We start from the raw sequence: 11,197 nt of genomic DNA, 5'->3' as shown, positions 1-11,197 counted from the left end.
TTGCTCAGCCCACGTGAACCAACCCGATCTCCCGGTTGCTGGACACTAATTCTCCTTCCCATTCCTACATAGACCTTTCTGCCCTCGGTCTCCTCCATTGCCAAAGTGGGGCTAAACACAAATTGGAGGAACAGCACCTCATATTTCACTTGGGCAGCTTACAGCCCAGTGGTATGAATATTGATTTCTCTCACTTCAGGTAGCCCTGGCATTCCCTCTCTCTCTATCCCTCCTCCACCCAAGTCGCATGAGCTTCTCATTTTCACCCTACAGTCTACAATGGCCTGTTTCCTTTATCGTTACTTTTTTTTGCATATCTTTCATTTATTGTTCTTTATCTCTCCATATCACCGTCTATTGTTCTTGTTTCCCTTATCCCTAACCAGTCTGAAGAAGGGTCTCGACCCGAAACGTCACCCATTCCTTCTCTCCAGACATGCTGCCTGTCCCACAGAGTTACTCCAGCTATTTGTGTCTATCTTCAATTAACCTACAAACCCCCAACACCTCTGCAATGTGTGAGGAAACAGGGTCAAAGCCACACAGTCATAGGGCGAATGTGCAAACTCCACACAGACAGCATCTGAGGTCAGGATAGAACCTGTGCCTTTGGCGCTGTGAGGCTCCTGAGATGTCTGTGGAGTTTCCCCTTTCACCCCGTGGCGACATTAACCATTATGCCATCCTATTGTCAAGGAGTAAGAGGAAATCCTATAAATTATGTAATTTTACCAATATCCTATACTATAATTTTTGTAACCATACAAGTGGTGCAGCCGATAGAGCTCCAGCTTCACAGGGCCAGAGACCCAGGTTCAATCCTGACCTTGGGTATTGTCTGTGTGGAGTTTGCACATTCTTCCTGTGACCAGTGGGTTTCCTCTGAACTACTCCCACAGCCCAAAGACGTTTGGGTTCATTGGCTGCCGTAAAATCCCCCCTAGTGTGTGGGGAGTGGGTGTGAAAGTGGGATAACAGAACTAATGTGAAGAAGGATTTCAACCCAAAATGTCACCCATTCCTTCTCTCCAGAAATGCTGCCTGTCCCGCAGAGTTACTCCAGCATTTTGTTTCCATCTTCGGTGTAAGCCAGCATCTGCAGTTCCTACACAGAAATAGTGGGAAGGTTGATCAATGGTTGGTGTGGACTCGGTGGGCCGAAGGGCCTGTTTCCATGCTATATCTTTAAACCAAGTATCATCTGTGGGTGATTTGGTGGCAGATTTGCCTCTGGGTCAGAAGGTTGTGAGTTCAAGCCTCATTCTCGACACCTGACCACAAAAATTAAAGTCTTAACACTCAGCAGACGAGTCACATTGTTTTAGGTGCTGCCATCTGGATGAGATATTTTGTAAGATTATTGTTTAAGAGAAATTATGACATATGTTTGACATTCAAAGATTTACCCGTGTCCTGGCTCATACGTCAAGGAACATCAGAACCATATTAGAAAAGCACAGAAAAGTTAAGATGTCCCCAGGCAGTAGGGCATTCAAGTAAAAGTTCCGAGAGCAACGCGATACACTTGCAATCAACTGCTCTCTGAAATGGCCACATGATTTAAGGGCAAATTAAGGGTAAATTTTGCAATAATGCCATAACCAGCAAGTCCATGGCATTAAATATAACATTGCTACATTCAACCCATTACAAAATGAGAAGTAACGGAAATCCAATTGTATGGCTAACAGATGTTAAATATAGATCTATCTTTCTGTCCAATTCTAATTTTAATTGACTGCTAAAAACTAGAATAGAATTGTCGGTTTGACTTTGTGAGGTGTTTAACATCTCTTTGCTCCCGAAAACAACTGCAGATGCTGGTTTACATCGAAGATAGACACAAAACGCTCGAGTAACTAAGCGGGTCAGGCAGCATCCCTGGAGAATATGGATGTTAGGTGATGAAGAAGGGTTTCGACCCAAAACATCACCTATTCCTGTTCTCCCAGGAATGCTGCCCAACCTGCTGAGTTCCTCCAGCTCTTTGTGCAAAGACCATATGATTAAATTTGCTTCTGAAACTCTTTCCCAAAAAGATTCTTCCAATACTTTCCAATAAATGATGTGGGGCAAATGGGTAGGAAGGAGAAAGCTAAAATGAAGTAATTAACTTCAAAATTAAACTCACTGAAATAAATGGAATTACAAAGATTTATTGTGCGAGAGATTTTGACAAAGCTTTTGTACATATAAATGGAGAAGAAAATAAAAAGAAAAACATTTTCACTATCCAACCATTGATCTCTTCCGTCCTCTCTGTTTAACTTCATTAAGCTTTTTTATGACAGGAGCTGACTTCTTGGAAGCATTCGAGTAACTCGTCAGGATGACTTGGAACACGCTTTCTGTATTGGGGTGACTGCTCAGAAATGCTTTCTCCAGCACATAAAGGTCAACTCCTTTATCCTCTGGCAGAGCAGAGATAAAACTCAGTCCAAAATCAATTAGTACCAATCTAAACTGTTCCTCAGGCTGACGTATCATCATGTTGGAGGTGGTGAGGTCCCCATGAACAACATCCTCATCATGCATTTTTGCAAGGATCAGGCCAATTCTTTCAGCCAAGGGAAAAAGTTGTTCTGTATCCTGTTTCTGAACTGAAGCTATATAGTCACGGACAGTTATGGCTCCAACTAAATCTTCGAGGTAGATACAACTTGCATTGTAGTCCACAAAATACACCACAGGGGTTGCAATACCTAAAAAATAAAAATAAAATTGACTTTTAACTTAATTTTATTCATCATCTCATGGATCATATGTCTCTTGCTGAAATATGGCTTGAGAGCTTGCAATTTCACTCTGCTTTAGTACCCAATTCACCAATATCATTGTGCTATTTGTAAAACCAAGTCTCATAAGTAACTTATAAGGAGCAGCATTGGACCATTCGGCCCATCACATCTACTCCACCATTCAAAGATGGCTGATCTATTTTTCCTTCTCAACCCCATTCTGTCTTCTCCCCATTACCTTTGGTGCCCTTATCAATCAAAAACTTATCAATCTGCTCTTTAAAAATACCCAATGACTTGGCCACCACAGCCATCTGTGGCAATGAATTCCAGATTCACCAGCCTCTGGATAAAGAAATTTCCCCTCATCTCTATTCTAAAGGTACATTAGCAAGCATGCAAACAACACCATAATTGATGTTATGCTGAAGAGTGAAGAAAATTGTCTTAGGTCACAAAAGTATCTGGTAAAGTGGGCCAAGGAATGGCAGATAGAATTTCTCGCAGAGAAGTGCGATGTGATAAGCTTTGGCAAGTTTTGGGCCTAATTTAGGCACCATATCTGAGGAAGGATGTGCTGGCTCTGGAGAAGATCCAGAGGAGGTTTACAAGAATGATCCCAGGAACGAGTAGGTTAACATATGATGAGCATTTGATGGCACTGGGCCTGTACAAACTGGAGTTGAGAAAAATGATGGGGGACCTCATTTGAATGTACAGAATAGTGAAAGGCTTGGATAGAGTGAATGTGGAGAGGATGTTTCCACTAGTGGTAAAGTCTAGGACTAGAGGTCATAGCCTCAGAAGTAAATTTCTTTAGTCAGAGGGTGGTGAATCTATGGAGTTCTTTGCCGCAGAAGGCTGTGGAGGCCAAGTCAGTGGATATATTTAAGACAGAGATAGATAGATTCTTGATTAGTACAGGTGTCAGAGGTAATGGGGAGAAGGAAGGAGAATGGGGTTAGGAGGGAGAGATAGATTAGCCATGATTGAATGGCGGAATAGACTTGATGGGCCAAATGGCCTAATTCTCCTCTTGTCACTTATGATCTAATGAAGTTCAACCAGGATGGAACATACAGGCAGGATGGCAGAGTGCTGGGACATGTTGTAGAACAAAGAGTCCTATCAGTACAAGTATATCGTTCCCTGAAAGAGGTATCACAAGTAGTCAAGGTAATGAGAGAAGGCATATTGCATGCTTGTCCTCATGGAGTGGTAGTGAATGGAAGAGAGACGTCATGTAACAGCTGAATAGGATGTTGAGACCACACCTGGAATATTATGTGCAGTTCTGATCGCCATACTACGGGATGGATGTGATTAAGCTACAGTGGATGCAGTAAAAAAATCACTAGTACGATGCCAGAACTGAAGGGCTTGAGTTATAAGGATCGATTGTGCAGGCTGGGACTGCTTTCCCTGGAACACAGGAGGCGGAGTGGTGACTCTCTAAAGAAATTTATAAAATCATGGGGCAGATAATGAAGATGATCCCAGTATTTTTCCCAGGATTGGGGAGTCTAAAACTAGAGGGCATAGGTTTAAGGCAAGAGGGGAAAAATTTAAAGGGGCTTGAGGGGAAAGCTGTGCACACAAGAGGGTAATATTTAGAAATAGCTGGGTGAGGAAGTGATGGAGCCAAGTTCAACTACATTTAGAAGACATTTGGACAAGTACATGGATAGGAAAGGTTTAGAGGGATGTGGGAGAATGGGACTAGCTTAGTTCGGCTTGGTTGGCAGTGACGGGTTGGACCGAAGGGCCTGCTGTATAATTCTATAACTCAGATTTGACGGTACAATGACATCACAATACACAAACCTCCCAGCAGCTGGCTGTTAGAGGAGCAAGATATGCCTAATTTTCCTTGTCCAAGTTAGATGTGAAGAAGTCAGTTGTGGTGTATCTGCTCTGATCTCAAGACTGAAATTTTAAGCTGGACAACCGAGCATGCAAATTCGACCTCCACAATTCTATCTCCAGATTGCAAAAGTCAAAGGCTGCACAATGTTCTGTTAGCATAAAGCACATTTGATTTGGAATCTACCATAAAAAGAGAATTGGATCGCAATTCAATGGAAAAGATTTCAACAAATGAAAATTTAAGAAAAAAATGAAAGTTTCTGAAATTAGAAATAAAAACTGAAAATGCTGGGAATTTCATATCAATGGTCAGGCAGCATCTATGGAAAAAGAAACATAGAGTAAACTTTTCAGGAAAGAAAGCCTTTGAACATGTTGACATAGTCAATGTCCTCTTGTCTACACAGATGCTGCTTGACCTATGCAGTTCTTCCAGCAAGAAGATAGATACAAAATGCTGGAGTAACTCAGCGGGTCAGGCAGCATCTGGAGAAAACGGTCTGAAGAAGGTTCTTGATCCGAAACGTCACCTATTCCTTTTCTCCAGAGATGCTGTCTGACCTGCTGAGTACTCCAACATTTTGTGTCTATCTTTGGCTTAAACCAGAATCTGCAGTTCCTTCCTGCACAGTTCTTCCAACAGTTTAATTTAGTTTAGAGATACAGTGTGGAAACAGGCCCTTCGGCTTACTGAGTTCATGCCAACCACTGATCACCTGTACACTTGTTCTATGTCCCCCACACTTGGGGCAATTTACCTAAGCCAATTAACCTACACAACATACACTTCTTTGGAATATGAGAGGAATCCAGAGAAAACCCACACACTCACAAAGAGAACGTGAAAACTCCGCACAGAAAACACCCGAGGTCAGGATCGAACCAGGGTCACTGGCACTGTGAGGTAAAGAGCAAATATATCCTTCCTTAGATAGGGAGACTAAACCTTCACACAATATTCCAGTATGTGGAGTCACTGGAGTTCTTATTAATTACATTAATATTTCTTTACTACTTAGAATGAAGGCCAACATACTATTGACTTTTCCAACTTTTACTGTACCTGTACAGTTTTCAGTCTTTCACAATTCCACGATTACTCGGCTTTCCTACATTTGACATTTTTTTCCATTTAATATTCTTTCATCACATAAGGATATCGATTGTCAACTGCTAAGGCTCCAGCACTGATCATTGTGACACCTCACCAGTCAAGGCTTCCCATTCTGAAAATAAACCACTATGCCCTATCTGTTTGTTAATCTATCCATGCTACTAGATTACCCCATATCGCACATACACAATTTTCTTTAATAACCTCATGCAGCAGCTAATTGAAGCATAGTCTAAATGCGCCAAACCCACAGGTTTGTTTTGCTACTAAAGTAAAGCTTTAAGATTTTTTAAACTCCATTTTCCGATCATTCACACTGACTCTTCCCATGCTATTATTATCACGCAAGTACCATGTTACAAATATGTATTAATAGATTCTAGTGGAGTGGGATTAATTGACTACTTTGGAAAACAGAACAGCATAGCACAGGAACAGGCCCTTTGCCCCACAATATTTGTGCCAAACATCATGCCAAGCTGAACTGATCTCATCTGCCTGCACATGATCCATATTCCTCACACTACCATGTGCCTATCTAAACGCCTCTTAAACGCCACTATCATATTTGCTGCCACCACCATCCCTGGCAGTGCGTTCCAGGCTCCCACCACCCTCTGTGTAACCAAACTTGCCCTGCACAACTCCATTAAATTTAACCCCTCTCACCTTATAGGTATGCATGAATATATTGGTGATCTCCATTAAACTTTCCCCTTCTCACCTGTAGCTACGCCCTCTAGTGTTGGACATTTCCATGCTGGGAAAAAGGTTCTGACTGTCCATCCTATCTATGCCTCTCATAATTTCATATACCTATATCAAGTCTAACCCCAACCTCTGATATTCCAGAGAGAGGCACAGGCAATTCCTAAAACCCAGAGGCAGAGGCTGAGATTCCCACAATTTTTTTGCCAATTAAAATTAACACTGAAAGCTCACTGCAACATCCTAAACTCAACCAGACACAAAATTCTGATATAAAAGTCTTGAATATTCATTGAGCTTGAGGCAAAAAAAAAGTCAAGGGAGAACACAACAAAATTTATAAACAGGTATTTAAGTGACAGAACAACTGCAATTTAAAATTACAAATTTTCTTTCAATGAGTTTTCATTTCAAATATCAACCATTTGTATTTCAGAAGTTGACAGCCTTTCTACTTCAGCAAACAAAAGACATTACAATAGACACTGACCAGCTTTCCTGCATCGGAGGATAGATCGTACTTCTTGAACAGTCCTGCGATGAGTGAGTTTCTTGTCCAGAGCAGAGTGACGGTAAGATTTGGGGAACCGCTCTTTCACGACGGTTGGCTTTCCAAGGAAATGTCCCCTGTAGATTTTGGATTCAGCGCCTTGTTTGATCATCTGGAAATGCTGAAGAAAATCTTTGACACGGAGCTTTGCGAGTGTCCCCAGGTCATCCTGCTGCAGAGTATCTGTCGCCATGGTGTAGGATGTGCAAGAAAAATCTGCAGTGGAAATCAAACGCATGAAAACGGTGAATCAAAAATTCAATACAAGGAACAAACTCAAATATTGAAGATGATGAAATAAAATTGGAAAAGTTGAAAAGCTTAGCAGGTCAGAGAAGCAGAATTTACATTTCAGGTGTTGATCTTTTATCAGAACTGTTTTTCTCGTGTTAGAAAATGGTTTTCATCCAAATTATAATATTGGGGAAAGGGGGCAGAATCTAAATTGAGGGTTATGTGCCTACTTATGATTAATATATAGACTGTTGCTGTTGCAAAATTAAAATAACTTTTAAAAAAAATTAATAATCAGTTATGATTTTTGCTAGATGGGGAACAATGCCTTTTCTTTCTAATTCCACGAGTTTCAAGGGACATGAATTTTTCTTATCCATTTCCATGTTTGAACATAGGAAAATCTTCACTCTGCTATATACCTGCAGCTGACGTCCAACTGCATTAGATTAGGTCAACCCTGATTCCTTGTACACCTGTGTAGGAACGAACTGCGGATGCTGGTTTAAACCGAAGATAGACACGAAAAACTGGAGTAACAGGCAGCATCTCTGGAGAGAAGGAATGGGTGACATTTCGAAGCGAGACCCTTCTTCAGACTTTTTTCCTACCTTCCCCATTGAATGGATGGATCCCTTTGCCACAGTGCTATGGACTGCTTGCACTGTACCTGTCGGGCAAGAGCAAAGCCGAGGCTCCTCTGCTGGAATGATCCCTTAAATTCTCTTCCCCTCCTCTGCTTACACTTCTTCCCTCCCTCTTTCCCTGTTACTCCTGATCTTGTTTCATTTCCCCTTCTCCCCTTTATCTTCTCCCCTCCTTTCTCCTTCTCCATTCCCCTCCCTTTCCTCCACATGCACATCCCATCTCTTACTTCGCCTCCCCTCCTCCCCCCTCACCCTCCCCACTCTTTCTATCCTCCCCGCTCTCCATCCACTTTCGTGCGCGACCACCCCGTCCCCCTCTCCGCTCTATCGTCAATTTTCCTCTAACCTCTTCTTCCCAGCGTTTCTCCAAGCCGAAACATGAGACGGTTACATTGTAAGATCAGCCGCCAATTCCGTGCACGATCCTTAAGCAGGCCCGACCTCGACGCTGGGATACCGATGCCCGCGGTCCTCCAGTATCCCGGCATCGACTGCGGCTGTGTGACGCTGTAGGGTGTCGCCATCTTTAATCCTGGCATTTGCTCGCTCTATCTTTTCAAGCACTTCAAGAATTGGTTGAACACTTCCATTTGCGTCTCGGCCTAATTATAACATACTAACATTTACATGAGAACAAACCAATTACTGGAATTTGGAACTGGAATCAGTTTTTTTTTAAATGTGGGGGGTGGATGGGAGGGATTGGGGAGAAGACGATGGGCAAATGGAGCCAGATGGGAAAGATGAATAAAGGAGGAAGAAAACTAAGTGGGCAGGTGTGTATGGGAAGAGAACACTTGGGGTTGGGTTATCTGCTGTTGTAAAGTTCAAAGTTCTTACTATTGGGTTGAAGTCACGCAGATGGAAAAGAAGATGCTTTTCCAATTTGCATTTGGCTTCACTGTAGCAATGGAAATGTCCGAGGACAGGCATGTCGACGTGGGAGTGGGAAGGAGAGTGGAAATAACATGCAACTGGAAGTTAGAGATGACCTTTGCAGACAGAGCATAGATACTGTGCAAAATGGTCACTTAGTCTATGCTTCGTATTCTCCATTGTAGTGGAGTCCACATTCTGAGCAAATGCAGTAGAAGCACTGGAAGAGATGAGGGTAAACCACTGCTTAACTGAAATGCGGATAGTGCCAGGGGGCGCGGAGTGGCAGGTGGAGAGGGATGAATGGACCAGCAAATCACAAAGAGAGAGATCAGTGTAGAAAGTAGAAAGTGGGGAAGATGTGACTGGTGGTGGGATCACGTTGGAACTGGCAAAAATGATGAAGGATAATATATTGGATGTAGTGCCTAGTGGGGCGAAATGTGAGGGCAGATGTGCATAAAATTGAGGAAATACGCGTGAGGATTCCATCAACTGGCAGAGAAGAAACCGCAGTTTGGTAAGGAGTATATTTCAGAATCCTAGATTAGAGGACCTCACCTCTCGAACATATGTGGCGAAGAAGTAAAAATTGAGAAAAATGGATGGTATCAAAGGATGCAGGGTGGGGGAAGGGATTACTTGAGGTTGCAGTGTGAGTCAGTGGATTTATGCATGATATCAGTCTGCCTCTTGAGAAGGGGTCAGAAAGATCTAGAAAAGGAATGTCTGAGATAGTGAATTTGAGGGTGGAAGTTGGTGGCAAGGGTGATGAAACTTATGAGTTCTGCACAAATGCAGGAAGCACTACCAATGCAGCAAACAAGGAACTAACAGTCATAGAGTGGTTCAGTGTGGAAACAGGCCCTTCAACCCACTTGCCCACACCGGCCAACATGTCTCAGCTACACTAGTCCGATCTGCCTGCGTTTGGTTCATATCTCTCCAAACCTGTCCTATCCATGTACCTAGGGTTGCCAACTGTCTCGTATTAGCTGGAACATCCCGTATTTTGGGCTAAATTGGTTTGTCCCGTACAGGACCGCCTTGTCCTGTATTAGTCCTGGGGTGCACTGTAGGCCCGGACGCTGTAGGCCCCCACACTGTTGGCCCCAACGCTGTAGGTCCCGACAGTTTAGGTCCCGACACTCTAGGTTTCCTCCATTTTAGCTCCGGACAGTGTAGGTCTGGAGGCCCGGGCGCCGCCTAACGGAGGTTGCATAGCAACTCGCCTCCTGGCCCGGGGTGCCGCCATTGGTGGAGCGGAAGCACGTGGCCGCTGGCTGGGTGAGGTCACGTGGGCGCGGGGCAGTGAGGTCACCTTGTCCCTTATTTGGGAGTGAGATAGTTGGCACCCCTACATGTAGCTGTTTAATTGTTTCTTAAATGTTGGGATAGGATAGTTCCAGCCTCAACTACTCCTCTGGCAGCTTGTTCCATACACCTACCAACCTTTGTGTGAAAAAGGTTACCCCTCAGATTCTTATTAAATCTTTTCTCCTTCACCTTAAACCTATGACCTCTGGTCGATTCAACTACTCTGGGCAAGAGACTCTGTGCATCTAACCAATCTATTACTCTCACGATTTTATACACTTGATTTCAGAAAGGATAAGTCAGAATATTGGTGGACTGGTGGTGGAGAGTTAGCCGCTTCAGATTCCGAGGCATTAACACCTCCGATAATCTGTCCTGGGCCCAGTATAGAGATGTAATCACGAGGAAGGCTACCTTCTGCGATGTTTAAAGCGATTTAGCTTGTCACCAAATGCTCTCAACAAATTTCTATAGATGCATTATTGCACTGAAGCAAGTAACCTGACTGGTTGTATCATGACCTGGTGCCGTATTTCCAATGTACAGGGGAGCAAGAGGCTGCAGAGAGTGGTGGACACAGCCGGGTCCCTTGTGAGCACAGCAATCCTCACCACAGTGGCAGAGAAGGGACGCGGCCAGGGTAAAAGGGCAAAATTTTATTGACAGAAATGTTTTACTGAGAGGAGAGATCAAAGTTGCCGCACCTGCCCTGGCCTTTGGTGACAGAGAGGGTTCAATGGGTGTGAGGTGGTTCTGATGGTCGTCCTGCCTATATGTGCTTTCCCCCCTCCGCTGAACTACTCACTTCCTCTCCCTATCTTGTAAGTCATTTACATGGGGCACTGCTTCAGGAAGGTGACATCTAACATCAAGGATCCCCACCTTCAGGGCTATGCCCTCTTCTCGTTGCTACTGTTAGGCAATAGGTACAGAAGCCCAAAGTACCACATCAACCGCTACATTCCTACAATCATCAGGCTCTTGAATCAACCTGCACAACCCCAATCCACCTTAGCAATGGAATACTACGGGTCACCTCTTGGACTGCCATGGATTTGTTTCTGTTGTGTTTTGCACAAATGCCTTGTTTTTGCATAGCCGTTTTCTTCTCACTATCTTGTATAACTTAGGTATAATCTTTGTGTAA

At 43.5% G+C, this 11,197-nt stretch overlaps 1 protein-coding gene across 4 annotated transcripts; it reads right to left on the bottom strand.

Moving 5' to 3' along the window:
* Positions 1-2,164: 2,164 nt before the first annotated feature.
* Positions 2,165-8,330, bottom strand: tp53rk (TP53 regulating kinase). 4 transcript variants are annotated; one of them, XM_078419282.1, is made up of 3 exons: positions 8,204-8,330; positions 6,917-7,192; positions 2,165-2,702 (listed from the first exon to the last, which is right to left on the bottom strand). In XM_078419282.1, the coding sequence occupies exons 1-3, from the start codon at positions 8,235-8,237 to the stop codon at positions 2,230-2,232; spliced, it is 783 nt and encodes a 260-aa protein (XP_078275408.1). In that variant the 5' UTR covers positions 8,238-8,330; the 3' UTR covers positions 2,165-2,229. The 4 variants fall into 4 exon arrangements, with proteins under 4 accessions (XP_078275408.1, XP_078275411.1, XP_078275409.1 ...); XM_078419285.1 differs by having other exon boundaries at positions 8,249-8,318; XM_078419283.1 differs by lacking the exon at positions 8,204-8,330 and adding an exon at positions 7,822-7,954.
* Positions 8,331-11,197: the final 2,867 nt, after the last annotated feature.

This window comes from Rhinoraja longicauda, chromosome 22, assembly GCF_053455715.1.
Source record: "Rhinoraja longicauda isolate Sanriku21f chromosome 22, sRhiLon1.1, whole genome shotgun sequence".
Taxonomy (NCBI): Eukaryota; Metazoa; Chordata; class Chondrichthyes; order Rajiformes; family Arhynchobatidae; genus Rhinoraja; species Rhinoraja longicauda.
Note: the sequence above shows the minus strand (reverse complement) of the source record. Positions and strands in the feature narration are given on the sequence as shown.